The sequence below is a fragment of the Salminus brasiliensis genome, chromosome 16 (genome assembly GCF_030463535.1).
Source record: "Salminus brasiliensis chromosome 16, fSalBra1.hap2, whole genome shotgun sequence".
Taxonomy (NCBI): Eukaryota; Metazoa; Chordata; class Actinopteri; order Characiformes; family Bryconidae; genus Salminus; species Salminus brasiliensis.
In genome coordinates, this window is record NC_132893.1 from 20,299,686 (window position 1) to 20,319,103 (window position 19,418).

General features: G+C 40.0%; 1 protein-coding gene across 1 annotated transcript in view; it reads left to right on the forward strand.

The window, feature by feature from the left end:
- Positions 1-19,418, forward strand: part of fat3b (FAT atypical cadherin 3b) — a 102,766-nt gene that overhangs the window by 35,055 nt on the left and 48,293 nt on the right. The window contains exons 5-10 of the mRNA XM_072659515.1: positions 7,840-8,154; positions 10,067-10,277; positions 14,470-14,541; positions 15,198-15,334; positions 16,458-16,733; positions 18,008-18,218. Of these exons, the coding sequence (XP_072515616.1) occupies positions 7,840-8,154; positions 10,067-10,277; positions 14,470-14,541; positions 15,198-15,334; positions 16,458-16,733; positions 18,008-18,218 (1,222 nt within the window). The remainder of the gene's footprint in view (positions 1-7,839; positions 8,155-10,066; positions 10,278-14,469; positions 14,542-15,197; positions 15,335-16,457; positions 16,734-18,007; positions 18,219-19,418) is intronic.

The window sequence follows — 19,418 nt, forward strand, 5'->3', positions numbered from 1 at the left end:
TCAACACAGTCCTTGCCAAAACAAGTGAGCTGAAACAAAGCAATTATGCTGAATGTTATTTTTGTGCAACCAGTTGAAGCATTTAAATCATGAGCATTTACTTCCAGTTAGCTGTTTTACAAATACCAAAGAGCAAGAGATGTTTTTCCCTTTTTTATTTTTTTATTTCTGAATTCTAAAGAGTTGTTTCTAAAACTTCAACCAGTTTCATACCAGTGTGAAAGGAATTGTCCACAACTATACTAATTCCCCCTAAAGAAAAAGTACCACCTGTTAGCCACCACATCACACTCCTAAATCACGCTGATGAGGAAGATTAGGAGCAAGTGCACAGTGTGTTGCTACAGGCCACAGACTGAGTGAAGGATAAGGCTGTGCAACCCACCAGTTTTGACAGTAGTGCACTCTATACAGCGCCCTCCACAATTATTACACCCCTCGTTAAGATGTGTTCTTAGGCTTAAGATAAAATCTTAAGCATTCAGTCTTCTCTTATAATATTTCACAAGATGGGAGAATAGAGAGAGAGGGATCTTCCACTAGTTCTCTTTGCACAATCTCTACAAATCATCCTGGGTCCTGGGTCCTCTCCTATGCACTCTCCTCTTCAGCTCAGCCCACAGGTTTTCAATCGGGTTGAGGTCTGGGGACTGAGATAGCCATGGTAGGAGTTTGATTTTGTGTCCAGTGAACAATTTTTTGTGTAGACTTGACCACATGTTTAGGGTCATTATCTTGCTAAAAGACCCAGTGACGACCCATCTTCAGCTTTTGGACAGAGGCAAGTAGATTTTGATTTAAAAGGTCCTGGTATTTCAAAGAGTTCATGATGCCATGCACCCTAAGAAGGTTCCTGGGGCCTTTGGAGAAACAGGCCCACAGCATCACCAATCCTCATTATCCCCAATACTTCACAGCGTTTAATTCACTTGAGTTAAAGGTTAAATTTTTCTACAATTGTCAGTGTGAGATTATGCTTCTGCGGTAAAAAGCTTTTAACACATCTTAACCAGAGGTGCCAATAATTGTGGAGGGCTCTGTATGTGAGCCTATGGATGGATCTATGTATGTATGCATGACAAAATTAAAAAATAAAATAGCAGGAATGGAAGTTCCAGAAAAAAATCAGAGATAACTATTATCTGTAAATAATATTGTAAATAATAATGTTTTTCAGAATTTTTTACTTTTATTATTTATATATATATATATTGCTAATTTATCTACGTTTTGTAACTTGCTATCCCTTTGCTGCTGTGACACTGTGCATTTCCCCACTCTGGGAGTAATAAAGGATTATCTTATGTTATCTAACTTTATCTCAGCTGCTCATAATATTGATTAAAAAAGGCTAATCAAAACCCCTGTTTGATGGCAAAAGACCTCCAGGAAGACTGAGCAGACTCTGGTGTGGTGGTGCACTGTTCTACTATGCAGTGACACCTTCACAAATATGACCTTAATGAAAGAGTCTTCAGAAATAATATTTTCTTTTTGGAAACGTACTATTAGCCGATGACAAAATTAGGACTTTTTATCCGCAGTCAGCAAAGGGATGTTTGGAGAAAAAAACCTTTCCAACTGTTAAGCACAGGAGTGGATTATGCTTGGGGTTGTGTTGCAGCCAGTGGCACAGGGAACATTTTTCTGGGTCGATGGGTAGTCTTGTTGGGTCCTACAGTATATGTTTCCTCCACCTCTAACAATTGTTCTTCAGAGCTACTAGAATACAACTGATCAGTTTATCTTCAGGCCACTAATTGGTTCATCTCCTTACTGAAGGCAGGAGATTATACAGTACATATGTCTTTGTACTGTAAAGTATCATCTTTCTGAATATGTTGATCAAGCATATGTTATTGTCTGCGGAATAGTTTCCAATTGTTCTGAGATCTAATTAAAATCCTTATCAGGGCATTTTCACACTAGCATTTCTTTCTGGTCTCGGTAGCGCTTGCTCTGAGAGTTCAGTACGTTTGGCGAAGTGTGAAAGCTGTTTTCGAGCCCGGGAGTGGTCCAGAGAACCAATCTGTGGTCTGGGGTTCACTTCAAACAGACTCTGGTGTGGTCTGCTGAGTGTGTGAAAGCTATCTGCTCCCAGCGCTGCGAGTGGGGTCGTGTGATTGGTTCATATTGAACTGCTGTGCCTCTAGAAGGTGCTGTTCTTCGCTGCTTGAGTGCTTGAATCCAAGGAAAATAAGGAAAAGTAACAAACAGATGAATCTAGGTTTTACTGCACAGAAAAGTGACGTTCGGAATCGTGCACTCGACCCACAGTTCGGATGGAATTGTTCGGTGTGAAAACAAGCCAGTGATAATGAGCCCCCAATTCATCCCCAAGTGAGCCCAGAATCAGCCCTGGGTGTGGAGTTGTTATGTATTCGGGACAAGTGTGAAATAGCCCTTTGCTAACTCTGCATCTGCAGCCTTCTTTCTGAAGGCCCCAGAGAGCTCTTTGGATCTCATTATAGTGATCTTTACCACTTGCTTCAGCAATCAAGAGCAAACCAAGCTAAATGTCTGAGGTTTAAATAAGACAGGCTCCTCCAACATCCTCTCTAATCATCTGCAGCTAATGTGCAGCACCTGATTCCAATTTTAGGCATTTTAATAGTAATAAATTGGGGTTTGCCTTATTTTTTTTTTCATTTTATTTGTTTAGTTACCCCCCTATTATCCCCATCTCTCAATAATGTTCAAATGTCTGTATGTTTAAATTGTTGAATTGACAAAAGTTTGGAGTGTCTTCATTTTTCACATGACTGTAGATAGACTCCATTCTGGTGGTACTAAGCACTCTAAATAAACTAACATCCTAAATCCAGAGTGAGTACCCTCTCTTCCTTTGATGGCAAAAGAAAAAAAATGCTTTGGCTCAGTGGGGTATGTCTGGATGTGTATGCTCTCTCTCTCTTGTATTTTGCAGATTATTCCTTATAACTGTCTCAGATATAAAAGCATGATTAGTTAGATAGCATCATTTTATTTCTCAGCATTGAAATGATGAATTCTATTGAGCGGTATACAATGTTTACATTATCTGTTTATTGATGTACTGCATGAGCACATCCGTCAGGCTACAAAAGGGCATCAGTAGCTTTGCGCTCTGCATAGGAAAAGGAGAGGACCCTATATGCTATTGATTATTTAAAGCAGGTTAGACTGCAAACAGGGCAAAATCAGGGCCATTACTATGCACTTTAATGACTTTGTGATGAAGTTCTCAGTGAGAACAGCGCGAAGCCATAGACCTGTGGTAAAAGTGGCAGCGGGGTTGTCATGGAGCACACGTGGAATTGGTCACATTCAGACACAGTCTGGTGAGCAAGCGACCATTGATCAGCTCGGTCAATGCTGTTCAGCAGCACGGGTAGATGCTATGGGCGTGATTCCCTGTGATTACAGCCCCACGTGCCTGAGCTGAAGAGAGCGCTGTCGATTCCTTTGTCCTGCTGATCATGTGACGTGATTTTGAACCCTTCTGAGCCGCTCTCTCCAGTCCAAACCGTGGGTGAGATCAAGAGACCCCTCCTGTGTGCCAGCATGCTGATCAGTGCGGCCTGCGGGCCTTTCGCTGGCTGTTATCTAATGGATTTGAGAGGAGAGCAGGAGCTGAAGCTTGCTCACAGGCAATGCTATGTTTATAAGCTTACAGGCTTTGTATGTGGAAGGAGTTTCTTCAGAAATTGTGCTTTCCCCCCCCCCCCTTCTATTTTTGTCCATTTCAAGCCATGCATCACAACTCAAGTTATTTATTATAGCTTATAGCTTAATGTATGCATCGACCTGCTAAAGCAGAATTATTCATGCTTATTTCCTCCCCCGGCACGAAATCATGAACACTGGATCTTCTCCAATGCCAGTATCCCTAACAGTGTTGACGTATGTGTAGTGTTTCATCATAGATGGCTTCTGCAAGCTGTTTGATGGTAAAAAGTTTTTCCATTTTGTCCGGATGGGTTTCGGGGCCCATCCCAATGAATATTCAAATTTGCTGTTGCGTAAGCTGTGTAAGTGGACACTTAGAAATGAATTAGACTTCAGAAAACCATGTAATTTGCTTGTGCTTTATTGCTAGGTGGTTGCCATGGTGGTTGCTAGGTGGTTGCTAGGTGGTTACTGTGGTTTCCCAGGTGGTTGCCATATGCGTTGGCTAAGTGGTTGTTAGGTGGTTGCTATGGGGTTGCTCAGTGGTTTGCCATAACGTTCCGTTGGACACATTTTTATTTAATTATTTATTATTTATATATAATATAAATAATACTATATATTATTATTATATGTCAGCTATGGTATCCCACATGGTTGCTATGGTTTGGCTAAGTCATTGCTAGATGATTGCCATAGTGTTGTTTATTGATTTGCCTTAATGTTCCATTGGACAAGATGTTTTTGTATTATTAATTATTTATGTATAAATAATGCTATATGGTATTATATGGCTGCTATCCCACATGGTTGCTATGGTTTGGCTAAGTGGTTGCTATGATGTTGCTCAGTGGTTAGCCAGAACATTCCTCTGGACAAGAAATTATTTGTAATTGGGTGCTGGTGCCTACCCTTTGGATCCTGTCCAACTGTAAAACCCCCAGGATTTTGCCACGTTCCTTCTAACCACAGGAAGACGGGTTCCCCTTTTGAGTCAAGGTTTCTTCCTCTCGAACTGAGGGAGTTTTACCTTGCCTCTGTCACCACTGGCTCGCTTAAAAGAGACTCCGGATCTCTCTAAAGCTGCTTTGTGACAACTTTGGTTGTGAAAAGCGTCATATAAATCCATTTGAATTAAATTGAATTGAGTTATTATTATTATTTCATTATTTATTGAACTCCCCTCACCCAGAGTGTCTTAGAAAGCATGCAGCGAGGCAAATTACAAAGAAGCCCTGCCGCGACCCATAAAGTAGATACAAGAGCTTTTTCTAGTAAGTGCCACTGTTATGGATTCCAGTGCAGTCTCCCTGCCGTTAAAAGGTCAGAGAGAGTTCAAGAGTGCTAGATAAAGAACAAGAGGTACATTACAGTAAATGCTGAAGTGCAGTTAAATAGTCAGACAGTAACAGATTAAGTGTCTCATCGATGGTCTCATTTTTTCGTGAACCTTTTCCAACTTCTCCTTATCCTTTTTGCTACATTCACATCTTGGCATTAGAATTGCCTCACGATGGTACGCAGCCAAAGACAGCATGCATTGCTGTGGTATTACTGGAATAGCTTTTATAGTTTAGACCTTAGCATTAGATTAAGACATCATAAAAGCACTTCATTCAGAAAGGGCTGTTTTTGCTGCCTAAAGGATGTATACTGACAGTGCAGTAAATGCTTGAAACTTTGAGAAATATTATGATGTTATACACCACTGTGATCAAAGGTAGACTTGGGACACTCTCTAAATTGAATATATGCCTTTTTTAAATACTTTCAAGGGATGAATCCATCAGAACTGTTTACTAGCTAACAATAATGACCAAGTTCATTGACAGAAATTGTAAATCACTTGTAAATCATTAACTGCAAGTAAAAATGTTTAAACAAAAAAGGGACAAATCAGACTCTTTTATGTAGATTAGTATTCAGTTTATTTATTATTAGCATCTCAACGTGGGTCCCATGTCCAGGCAGTTGCTAGGCTGTCAGTATGTGTTCACTAGGGTGAAACTGATTTGGTTAGGTATTTGCTATTATGTTGGTAGTCAGTTGCTATGGTGCTAAATGGTTGCTATGTTTTGAGTTCTGGTGCCGATAGGTGCTTGCTATGGAGTTGTTTAGTGGTTGCTATGGTGTTTTTATGCAGTTGCTATAGTGTTGCTAGTTGGTTGGTATGGTACCCCTGTGGTTGCTATGGCGTTGGTATATGGTTGCTAGGTGAATCCTATGGAATTGTTGCTATGGTGTGGCTTAGTGGTTGCTATAGTATCCCGGGTGGTTATATGGTGTGGCTAAGTGGTTTCTATGTGGTTCTTATGGTGTTGCTAATTTTTTGCCTCGGAGTTGTTAAATGGTTGCTATGGTGGTTGCAGTACTATCCCAAGTGGATGCTAGGTGGTTGCAGTGGTATGGCAGACGGTTGCTATTGTGTTGACAAGTGATTACTGGGTGGTTGTTATGGTGTTGCTAGGTGGTTGCTGTTTTGTTGCCAAGTGGTTGGCATGGTATCCTAGGCAGTTAGTGTGCTGTTACTTGTAGTTCTTTATCATTGTGAAATATAATGCACACAGAAACCTTCTCATCTCATTCATATACTCAAACATTTCATAAATCAAGTGTAATGAAGTCCGTTGCTAAACAGAAACAGTATGTCCAATCAACAACAACAACAACAATAATAATACTATTAATAATAATTACTAATGAAATATTAATACTGATTTGGAAAACATAAGGAATACACTTGAGTTAAAGTCATATAAACAAAAACAGTCATTCTATAGGTGTCTCAGGATCAGGAGGATCACATGCATTCACATTTTATTCAAACAAAAGGTCGATTTTCAGTGAACTCTGCATCTGTGTGAGCAATTAATACACCAACAACATTCAAATGACTCCAAAGCGAAACGGTCCCTTATGGAAACTGATTTCCGTCAGACAGAGGAGGAGAGAAATTAGCCTGTTTTCTATCAGCAAAATGTCATGAAATGTCATTTTCTCTCCCATTTGAATTGCCAATTACCTACCTATACATATTCCCCCCTCCATCACATGCAATGCTCCTGACACTGGTAGGGTAAAGACCGACACACGCCTCCTCCGCCATGAGTGCAGACAGACATTGCCTATTTTTCTGAACTGCCGTCACTGCATTGTCACCAGGCAACCAACACTCTCAGAGGAAAGCGCCGTATACCCGCCATATAGCCGCCTCTGATGCATCAGCCAGCAGATGGCAGTGTCGGCCAGCACTGCACTAGAGCAATGTGGCACTATAGCCATCTACCCACCCTGGAGAGAGCAAGGCCAATAGTTCTCTCTCTCGGGGCCCCGGCTGCCGACGGTTAGCAGCATGAAAGGGTTTCACATTAGCGATCCTCTGGTCGTGGCACTGATTCGAGCACTTTCGTCAAATCAGTGTTTCCCACTTCCAGCGCTCTCTTGATGTGTACAGTTCAATGTTTTTCCTCATCTAATCAGTCTATAAACGAGCCATTAAGGCCCTTTTTGAGAGAGATACATTTTGATGAGGCTCCTGACATTTGAAAGGTACTGTCATCAGTCGTGTTTGATATAATGCCACTTTTGCAGTCTTCAGTGTGAGATTACTTTGACCTCTGTTTATTTATCTTGTAGGCCATCACAAAAAGGGCTTCCTTTGAAAGCCACGGCGCTGCTTTCATACGTCTGACTGAACATGTAGGCCTGTTATCAAATTTTATTAAATTGGTTGAATCAGATGTGCCAGAGCAAGGAAACCAATTAAGCCTCAAGCTAAGCCTCCAGTGCCGTGATTCCCCAGAAGTGCTGTTTGATACCACTGCTTTAGGGTAATCATTCCATTTAGAGCCTTTTCAGAAGCTATTTGAATACATTGCAGTGTGAATGACCCAGCAGGAATGATCTAAAATGACTCAGAATGACTTCCAAACAGTTTTCCCTTTTCCATTTCAGAGACATGAGGGTTTGTTACAATGCACTCTTAAAAATAAAGGTGCTTCAGAGGGTTGTTTAAACAATGTCTGTAAATGTTTGTAAATCTTCAGACCTTCACTTGGTGTCTAGGTTCTTTAGCAGTTCTTCACACTCCTCCTTATGGAGCCAAAAGTGGTTCTTCTATGGCAGCACTCTGAAGCACCTTTATTTCCGAGAGTGCATTAATATTGCTGTGAAATGCTTGTGTGCATTCAGGTGACTGTTACAGACGGCAGCGACGCGTCCAGGCTCTCCACTGTCTGGGTGATCGTGCACGTTCAAGATGAAAACGACAACAAACCCGAATTCCCCGAGACAGTATACCGCATCAGCCTGCCGGAGCGGGACAGGAACAAGCGCGGAGACCCCGTCTACAGAGTTTTCGCCTATGACCGAGACGTGGGGCCCAACGGCGAGCTAACGTACAGCATAGTGGAGGGCAATGATGACGGCAAGTTCGTCATCGATGCTAAGACTGCCATGGTGTCCTCTAGGAAGATGGTCACAGCAGGGGGCTATGACATCCTTACGGTACGTGCCCATCCTATTAGGGGGATATCGGATGCTTGACCAGCTCCTGCATAGAATACATGTATCACACTAGTTTTTACAAGCCTATTTACCACCCTGTCATTTTGCCTAGGATTGAAGCACACTGTTGCTTCTTTTATGGTGGGCCTGTAAAAAAACCCTAAAATGTTAAGCTCTGCTTTTATTGGCTGGATTGCGGGATGGCTTACCACATAGCATAGTATAGCTTAGCGTGTGTTTGTGTTTAGCACCAAAATTAATAAAGAAAATTGTGATTTTCCCCAAATCTTACTGGAAAGTGTTCCTGTACTCTTGTCCTCTGTGTTTCTGTCCTCTGTATGATGTGTGGTTAACTAGCTGAAAAGATTGTAGACGAGTTAGCTTTTAGCCTAGCACCCACTTACCAACAGCTCGCTTTCCCAGGTTTGGCCTTCACGTGTAGTGCGTTTTTTTATCTGAAGTGTGGTGGACTTCAGTTTGGTTTTCAAGGAAGTAAAGAGATAGGCTAACATTAACTTTTAGCGTAAAAGCTGATCGGCAAGCGTTTGCTTTTAGCTTAGCATGGATACCTACTGGTTGTGAAAGTTTTGGGGTTTTGGAATTGCCCCCTTTTTTTTAGCCCTGCTTTGGTTTACGCTGGATTTTCTTTTTATTAAAGAGACAACAGCGTTCTAGATGTCTCACTTCCTTTCTAGAGAGAGAGCCAGAACATACAGAAAACATTTAGGATTTTTCTCAGCTCTATTCATGAATGAACGCTTAACGTCCACTGTTTATTTCATTTTCACCTATTTGTTTATTGTGTGTGTGTGTGTGTGTGTGTGTCTGTGTGTGTGTATATTCTGTCACTGTCCTTCAAAATCTATATCTGCTGTGACAGTTTTTTTTATATTATGTAAAATTTCATGATGACTGGACAACATAAAATGGTCCAAAATGACTTTTTGAATTTAGATTTTTTTTTATTCTCTAGTAGATTTGCTGATTTGGAAATGCGAGTTGTTGTTTTTTTTTGCGACACAACGTTAATTTAGGATATGCACTTGTACACACGTACAGTAGTGCTGGGCGATATGACCCCAAGTGAATATTGCGATTAATTGAACACTTTACCTTGATTATGATTACTGAACTATGTTACTATATATTATATGAGCTGCTCCAGTTGCTTAGTTGGTTCGGAGTTTGAGTTGTACTCCATGATGCTTCCATGTCGCAGACTGGACGGGGCGGAGTCCCGTAAATACACAAGCGCTAGTATGTTTTTACAGTGGGGAGGGTTAATCTACATGGGCATGGTTAAGTAGATTAAAGGTTCTGCATGTTGATTAATTGCCCAGACCTAATGTGCATATTATTTGTCTAGGTGTTTTTAGATCATGTATATTTTTTTACTCTGTATATTTAATTGATATTCTGGTACAGTGCACATACTTCTGCTTTAGGGGCCCAGATCAACTGGTTATACTAATGAAAAAAAGATACCTGTTAACTCTTTTATACATTTTTACATTTTTATACTTCTTTTACATTTTGTCCCAATAATTTTAATTTTAATTAAGTTTAATTGCAGTTTGCTATACATTATCAAAAACACTCAGGTCTATATGAGAATAATGAACAACTGAACATGGTTTGTGGCAAGTGTGTGGTTATTTTAATAAGTAGTTTGAATGATGCTCATATGTGGCCATAGCGTTGTAACGCCTACTAGCAATATTGTATATTGCAGCTTCAGGTTAAAAACCCATTGAGCCACATGGATGAGGTAGAAATTGTATATATTTTTTCCACTGAAGTATCACTTCAGGCCTAATCTTGGCCTCTTTATTTTCCGTTTCCAAAGGCAATTAAAGCCTATTGTACACCTCTTCCTTTGTCCTGTTCATTATGCATTCTTCATACTCTGCAGATAAAAGCCATGGACAATGGAAACCCTCAGAAGTGGTCGACTACACGGCTGCATATTGAGTGGATCCGGAAGCCTTTGCCCTTGCTACAGGCCTTGCGCTTCAGTGCGCCTAGCTATAACTTCAGTGTGGCAGAGAGCGCTAAAGTGTCCGAGAGCGTGGGAGTTGTCTCTGTCCGGCAGACAGAAACACCACTCTGGTTTGATATCATTGGTAAGTTGCAACATGCACACACACTTGAAGTGCAATTCTGGCTTATTCTGTAAAGAATCCCCCCCACCCCCCTTACTCCAAATGTAGTCGATCAGCCAAGACATGCTTGGCCTCTAAAGTTTCCTAGTTTTGCACTGGAGGTACAAAGCTAATGTAATGTAGGCTACATAAAGGAAGCTTACAGCTGCAAGCCTACATCTCGTTCCTTAGTCCTTGTTGCTAGATCTTCTCAAATCGAGTTGTTCATGTGGTTTCTGACTCGGTATCACATACTGTTAGTTATAAAAATGGACATAAGTACATTCCAGATTTAACAAGACTAGCACAATTCATACATTTATCTTTATGGCATTTAGCAGACGCTCTTATCCAGAGCGACTTACAAAGGTGCTTCACTGTTTACTCAAGCATAACCTCAGCTAGTTTGAATAGACTAAAAATTCAAAGATACCTCTAAGCTTAGACACTACTAAACACAACTCAATATGGAGACCATAATACTCTACACTACAATTCACCCAAGTACTCTCAGAAGAGGTGGGTCTTTAGTCTCATTTGAAGACTCCCCCGTTCGGACACCCAGGGGAAAATCGCTCTACTTAAAAATAGAGGTGCTTCAAATGGTTTTTCGAGAGATGCCATAGAAGAACCACTCTTGGTTCCATAAAGAACCATGTGAGTGTGAAGAACCTGTATTGTCCTGTGTTGTGCCTCATTCAAAAAGCACCCAAAGCTGAAATTCACCCAAGAACTGCAGTATGAATGGGCAGGGCTAAACTGTGGTAGATATGTAAATAAAGTGTTTTGCTATAAATATTTTCAAGCATCACATGTTGTTAAGGTTCTTTACACTCACATCTCTTCTACAAACATGGTTCTTTATGGAATCCAAGGTGCTTCTTCTGTGGCATCGCTCAAAGAACCCTTTTAAGAGTTTACAGCATTAGAATCCGCAGAAGTAAGATTTAGACATGGAGTCTGCATGTTGCTCTTTGGAGGTATTCTATTGGAGCTTCCATTACCATTACTTGTTAGTTCGATTAGTCTTGTTGCTCCAGCGCAAAACTAAAGAAGCAAACTAAAATGCTTTGTTTGGAATGATTTTATGATTTAATGCCGATGTCACTTTAAGCTTTATTAGTGGCAGTAACGTCATGAATGCATTGGTTTACTAATATTTTGGGAACGTCATTCATTTTTTGAAGTGTACATTTAAGTCTTGTTTTTTGTTGGATTATTTCTGCATCTTCATCTTCTTTTATTTATGCTTTGTCTATATCTGTATTTACATGTATAGCTATCTCTCTCTCACTCTCTCTCTCATGACTTTATATTTCTAATTTGCTTGTAAACATTATAGTCAACAAACCCCGATCCAGTCCAGATATTTGATGTGTTTTATCTCGAGCACACCTAATACTGCCTGCATTGTTTAGCTGAGAGCCTGACGGTCTTTAGCATTCCTCAGAAATCTTCAATGGGCTTCAGCACAGCCAACAGAAGGGCAGTTTACATGTCTGGAAGTCCCTTCAGCATGGACGAAAGGCTAGTTTGTCACAAACATGTGTAAATCCCACCGTTCAAGTCCTGCGTTCACTCAGATTCAGATTAACTCTCTTTTTATTGGTTTCCTTGTTAAAACATTATGAGCTATTCAGTTTTTAGAGTTTACCATTTTCATTAAATTGGATTGGTTGGAATTGGAATTGGAATTGGACACCTCTCTAATGATTTCTAATGTGCAATCGAGCATCACAGTCAACAAACCTCTAGCCAGTCCAGGTATTTGTGTTTTACTTCAAGCACCTGATTTTCAAATGTGTAGAATCTTATGAGGGATTTTATTCAGGGGGTTAAATAATTGTTAAATAGTCGTCTGAGCGTTTGTACATTTTGACAATAAACCTAATTTGCTTTGAGGTTTGAATAATTTTAGAACTGTAGGTGTTCTAGATGCAGAGACAAGACCTGCCTTTAGGAACCCAAATCTGAAGCTTTTCCAAAACAACTTACCAGCCGTACTTTATTACTGTACTTACATATTATTTAGGAAAATCTATACTTAATTTATACTTATTTAAATGTTTTTGGAATTTAATCATTCTATTAAATTACATTTCAATTCAATTATTATTATTATTATTATTATTATTATTATTATTATTATTATTTTACTTTTTGCCTTTTGTATTATTTTGTAAGGTGTGGGAACAAGATAATAAAGTCATGGCCATGACTTAATAATGCATGGGAAGGAGATAATTAAGTCGGGGTCACAACATCGTAAGGTGTGGGAACGAGATGATAAAGTTGTTGCCATGACTTAGTAACACATGGGAAGAGGATAATGAAATCACTACTTAGGATCTTGATCCCAGGTTCTTATATGTTCTGAATGTATTGTTTTATTTCATTGAAAATCAGCGAAAAACAGAAATCCCCACAAGTATGCTAATTCATATTTTGTGCAAGAATCAGTACCCACTCTAAGTTGCCATATCCCACTCCACCACATCACATACCACTCCATCATGCGTCACCAAAACCTTTTTACTTCTTTATATCTATTATACTTTTTTAAATATGTTTATATACTTTGTACTTTTTTATACCTATTATTTATTTACGTATATTGATACAGCACTTTAGTGAATACGTTGATACAGTAATAAGACTTTTACCTAAAGGGCCCATATCAACTGAATTTGCCTTACCTTTTTACAGAAAAGATTTTGAAGTAGTTTGAAAAACATTGTGGGGCAGGGCTGGCTCAGTGGTGCTCTGAAAATTTGTTGTACTGTATAATGTACTATCTTTATGTTGAGTTCCCAGTCTATACAGTCCACATATGGAAACTAAGCTCTAGAGACTGGTTTTGAATTCAGTTTATCTAAAACCAGGAGATCTAACTCATTTACATATCTCCACCCTGAACACCCTGCCCATTCATACTGCAGTTCTCAGGATGTCTCCACCTCTAAATGCTTTGTGAATGAGGTACTTGGAAAATGATTGTGTACAAATCAGATAAAACCACATACAAATAAGTAAAAGTCACATAAATTGTATGAGTGGACCTTAAATAAAATACAAGAAATATTTTAAATATGGGCCCTTTATGTAGAGCTTTTCTTTCAGTTTTTACATTTCCGACCACTGGACCCATAGTTATCAATCTTCTCCAAGTGTGGGATTGTCCCTAACCAACCAAAAATTCATAGAGTGGCATAATATTGGTCGTACTGTTAGTTGTAGGAATATAATATATATAATATATTTCCTATGATGTAAGCACTCACATCTCAAATCTCAGTGCTGGAAAGGATTTCTTATGGCTAGGAGCTGGCATTATATGTCTGTAGTCACTTTGGTTCATTTTGCACCAATCAGAGTCTTATTATAATACGTTATTTTTTACAGTTACTGTGTCGTCCACCAGCACTATTTATCGAAAGGCTGTTTTTTCCTGGCCTATTTGTTATCACAAACATAAAATCTGAGACGTTCAGAGAGTTGTTCAACACAACCGGAAGCCGTGCTTTAGCTAAAATATATAGAAAGTGTTCAAAGAAAGTTTCAAAGCTTCAATGTTATATATATATTTAATAATGAAAAGTTAAACTTTTCTTTTCCTTTCTTTTCTTTAAACTATTCCTATTATTTTTTATAAAGAAAATCGAAATCTGCTACAATGTTAAAAAACTGGCAATTGAAATCGGCCAAGAAATATTCTATTAATATAGAAATATTATTTTAAATCCCCTGTTTTACCTGCATGCTGTGAGGCTTTTTTTTATATAGAATCATCTACAAACTCTACTGCATGATTCTGTATCGGGTAAATCTACATTCCCTTCACCTAAGAACCATTGAAGAACCCTTTTTGTAAGAGTGAAGGCTAAGCGTAAAGAGCGTTTTATAGTCCTATTATAACTTCAGTGTGACGTTTGTTCCATTAGAAAAATAAAACTAAAATTTAAATGTCACTCATTCTCTTGCTCTCTTGATCTGTGTAGGAGGAACATGCTCTTTTGTCCCAGTCTGAGCGGTGACCTTTTTTTTAATTAAACCTTAAGTGCAATTCCTTAAAGTGATTCTGAAAAGCTTGATAACTCTGGGCCCTGGTCTTAATTGAGCATAAAAATGCACAATTTTCCTCATTGTGCTTTCTTTCTGTCTTTGTCTTTAAAAGGTGGAAGAACATCACGAGAAACGTTCTACATCCCTCAGAGCTCCTGTGCTAGAAACTGTACAACCGACACAGGCAGGGAGGAAAAAAAAAACTTCTTATTTTGGCTTACGTTTTGCATTAGCCATTAACAGGCCGGCTTATCCAACCTCCAGATTTTCCCATGCCGCCTTTAAGAACTCGGCTTGCTTGGGGCAAAAGCACAACTCTTGTTACAGTAAACAGTGAATACTCAGACACCTGCCAGACTCCGGCTCCTCTGATCTCGGTTAAGTGTGGTGGAAATTGAGTGGAATTGGATAAGATACATGCAGTGAATACTAAAAGGAGCGGGAGTTTGCCCTCATCCTTCAGAGTGGACCGGAATGAATGATTTGAGAAAGCGAGGCAGAGGAGCCTAAACCTGCTGCAGCTGTTTTGTGGCAGATTGAGATAAGAGGCTCGTAGCTGATGAGAAAGATGCCGGCCTAAAATGGCTGATGTTATGAAATCTGTAAAAAAATAATAAAATAAATCCTTTGATGACAGCTGCGCAACACCCAAATAGATTTTTCTCAAGGAAGCGGAAAAACCCACCTAATCATGATATTGGTAGAATGATAGTGTTGACCCGCTCAGGCTAAACCCTGACATCACGGCGAGATCGTAAATATGCCATCTGCAAGACTGTCTTAAAAGATACTATCATCCTCCAATTTTTCAGACTTATTTATTTGTTTATTTTGTTGTAGGAAGCTATGATGGCCCTTTTGACATCCACCGAGGGATGGGGACTGTAGTGTTGGCAAGGCCTCTGGACGCAGAGACTCAGTCTCTCTACAACATGACTGTTCAGGTGACTGATGGGACAAATACAGCAACCACACAGGTGCGTTTATCCGGTGAATGTGACCTTTACTCTAAAGGTTTACTGACAGCCGTTCTAACAAACTGCCCCTGCAAACACATTACTCCTGTGAAGGAACGGCTCATGGTTATTCAAGCCGAATGATATTTACCAAAAAACACGTTTCGATTTTTGGGGTTTTTGTGTAGAATATTGTATCGACCGGGCCATAGTGTTTTCTGAGGTTCTTTATAAATGTAAACGCTACACAAGACAGCACAAAGAATTGTATTGATGCCCTTTAACGTCAGTGTTGGTGAAGGCGGTTGAGAGCATATTGAACAGCAGAGAAAGAAAACAAATAGATCCAAATAGATCTTTAATTAAATTACACCTCACCTCTCACTTGAAATCCTTCATAACCAAACTGAAGTTACTCTGTATGCCCAAATGTTTGTGGACTTGCTGTCTAATCAATACATTTAGCTTGTCTAGTGCCTGTAGAATAGGACTCTCTGAAGCAGATAAACATAAATTACACATGAATCTGCCCCACGCCTAATGCCAGGCGTGGGCTAGAGGGGTATAAAGCCCCCAGCATTGAGCTGTGGAGCAGTGGAACTGTGTTCTCTGGAATGAAGGTGCTTCATCCAATACTTTTGGGATGAGTTTATAGTGCATTATTTTGCAGTTGGTGCTCTGGTGATGTGATTAAAGATAAGGCCTGTATTATTAAATTTATTGTGTACTCTGAATCCGTGGATTTATCAAAACACTCACAGGAACACATTTAGTGTGTCGGACAGCTCAAAGCACACAATAAAAGAAAAGGCCCTGTCATTTGAGAGCTTGTTTTCATATTGCAGCTATGATACCAATATTGCCAAGGCCAGTATCAAAATTAAACATAACAAACAATATATTATGCAGCACTGAAGGTTAGCATTTGTTTTCCTTAGCAGGAAGGCCTGTTTTTTGCTCAAGAGGCCTGTCATTGACTCCTTATTTATGATCACTGTGTTGATTGGCTTCGTGAATTGATACTCTGGTGTCCTTTGATCGTTATGCGGCTCTAAACTTTCATATCCTCATGCTTACAGGCTTGACGGCTCGTAGCTTATAGAGTATTTTCAGTGTGTTTTGCGTCAAACGGTTCTACCCCCAGGTTTATATCAGGATCTTGGACAGCAACGACAACACTCCCGCGTTCTCCCAGCCCACGTACGAAGTGTCGGTTTCAGAGGACACACCAGCCGACACGGAGATTCTGCGAATCAAAGCCACGGACGAGGACGAACGGGCCAAGCTGAGCTACTCCATCCATGGCAGCGTTGATCCAGCCAGCATGCGCATGTTCCGGATCAATCCGGGCACTGGTGTCATGTACACGGCCGATCGTTTGGACTATGAGGCACGCACCCAACACATCCTCACTATTATGGTGAGAATGCGCAAATATTCATGATTATTAATAGTATACAGTATATACACAACTAGTGCACTTATCCCATTAGGTTAAATATAAGACTCCAAAATTGTGGGTAAAGAAAGTGAAATCAGTATTATTTAGTTATGATTGATTTATGGATGCTGCTCAGATACAGATATTGATACGGAAAGAGCCAGCTATGGCAATGCCTTCAGTCACTCATCACTTTTTGTATTAGTCTATTCCTTATCTGTATATATATAATGTGTGTATGTGGGTGTGTGTGTGTGTGTATGTAAGAGCAGAACAGTTTGATAAATGTGGTCCTATTCCACTATATTTGTTTATTTAGCTAAAATTTGTTATGCTATGAGCATTAATTCAACATTTATGCTCCTTAGTTACAGTGCATTGCTGAAGGCTTCTGTGTTTCATTTATTTATGAGCTATGTATAATCCCCCTCTCTTTTAGTGTTGTAAGTGGAACAGTTTCCAGACCAAAACAAAAGAATAAAAGCTTGTTAGTGAAGTGTTTTTGCTTAATATGTGTTGTCAACCTAGCCTCTTTAATTTAGTAAGGCACTTGGACTGGAGATTTAGAAGATGTGAACCTATATACATACTGTATATGTTGCACAAAAAACGTTCTCCATTTTTGCTGTTGTTTTTACTTTGTGACATGATGTCAATCTGGCAGCTGTCAATATTTAATGGTGAATAGACCCTAAGAAATGCACTAAGTGACTTTGATATTAAATATGTGTAAACTGCCTTCCATTGACAGGTAAGAAGGTTGTATGATATATGTCCTCTTACTGTCCACTCTATTAGACACTTATATCTCATTGGCCCACCTTGTAAATATAAAGTCAGAGACAGAAGCTCATCTGTTGCTGCACAGCTTGTGTTGGTCATCCTTTAGTCCTTCATCAGTGGACACAGGATGCTCCCCATAGACACTGTTGGCTGGATATTTCTGGTTGGTGGGCTATTCTCAGTCCAGCAGTGACACCTCAGTGTCTGATACTCTCGTACCACTACTAGCACACAACCACTATATCAGTGTGACTGCAGTGCTGAGAATGTCCCACCACCCAAATAATAACTGCTTTGTGGTGGTCCTGTGGGGTGAAAGGAGACTAACAAAGTATGCAGAGAAACCAATGGACTACAGATGTGCTCTTGTATGGTCAGTGGAGCTAATAAAATGGAGTGTGGAAAGAAGGAGGTGGTTTTAATGTTATGGCTGATTGGTCTTGTTGCTGTGTATTCCACTTTTTTAATAGGTGAAAGACCAGGAGTTTCCATATTACAGAGACCTGGCCCGGATCATAGTAAATGTTGAAGATTCTAATGACCAGAGTCCCTTTTTTACACGCACAGCGTATGACGGGGTGGTCAGTGAGTCAGCTTCAACTGGGACATCTGTTGTACAGGTCACAGCCTTGGACAGAGACAATGGCAGGAATGGGGAGCTGATATATTCAATTGAAGCTGGTGAGTTTATATATAGATATATATAGATAGATATATACAGTGGGGAGAACAAGTATTTGATACACTGCTGATTTTTCAGGTTTTCCCACTTGCAAAGCATGTAGAAGACTGTAATTTTTATCATAGGTACTCTTCAACTGTGAGTGATGGAATCTAAAACAAAAATCCAGAAAAATACATTGTATGATTTTTAAATAATTAATTTCCATTTTATTGGGGGAAATAAGTATTTGATCATCTATCAACCAGTAAGAATTTTGGCTCTCACAGACATGTTACTTCTTCTTTAAGAAGCCCTCCTGTTCTCCACTCATTACCTGTATTAACTGCACCTGTTTGAACTTGTTACCTGTATAAAAGACACCTGTCCACACACTCAATCAGTCAGACTCCAGCATCTCCACAATGCCCAAGACCAGAGAGCTTTGTAAGGACATCAGGGATAAAATTGTAGACCTGCACAAGGCTAGGATGGGCTACAGGACAATAGGCAAGCAGCTTGGTGAGAAGGCAACAACTGTTGGTGCAATTATTAGAAAATGGAAGAAATGCAAAATAACGGATAATCTCCCTCGGTCTGGGGCGCCATGCAAGATCTCACCTCGTGGAGCATCAATGATCTTGAGGAAGGTGAGGAATGAGCCCAGAATTACACGGCAGGACCTGGTCAATGACCTGAATAGAGCTGGGACCACAGTCTCAAAGAAAACAATCAGTAACACTCTACGCCGTCAAGGATTAAAATCCTGCAGTGCACGCAAGGTGCCCTCCCTCAAGCCAACGCATGTCAAAGCCCGTCTGAAGTTTGCAAATGACCATCTGAATGATCCAGAGGAGGAATGGGAGAAGGTCATGTGGTCTGATGAGACAAAAATAGAACTTTTTGGTTTAAACTCCACTTGTCATGTTTGGAGGAAGAAGAATGATGAGTACAACCCCAAGAACACCATCCCAACCGTGAAGCATGGCGGTGGAAACATCATTCTTTGGGGATGCTTTTCTGCAAAGGGGACAGGACGACTGCACCGTATTGTGGGAAGGATGGATGGGGCCATGTATCGTGAGATTTTGGCCAACAACCTCCTTCCCTCAGTAAGAGCACTGAAGATGGGTCGTGGCTGGGTCTTCCAGCATGATAACGACCCAAAACACACAGCCAGGGCAACTAAAGAGTGGCTCCGTAGGAAACATCTTAAGGTC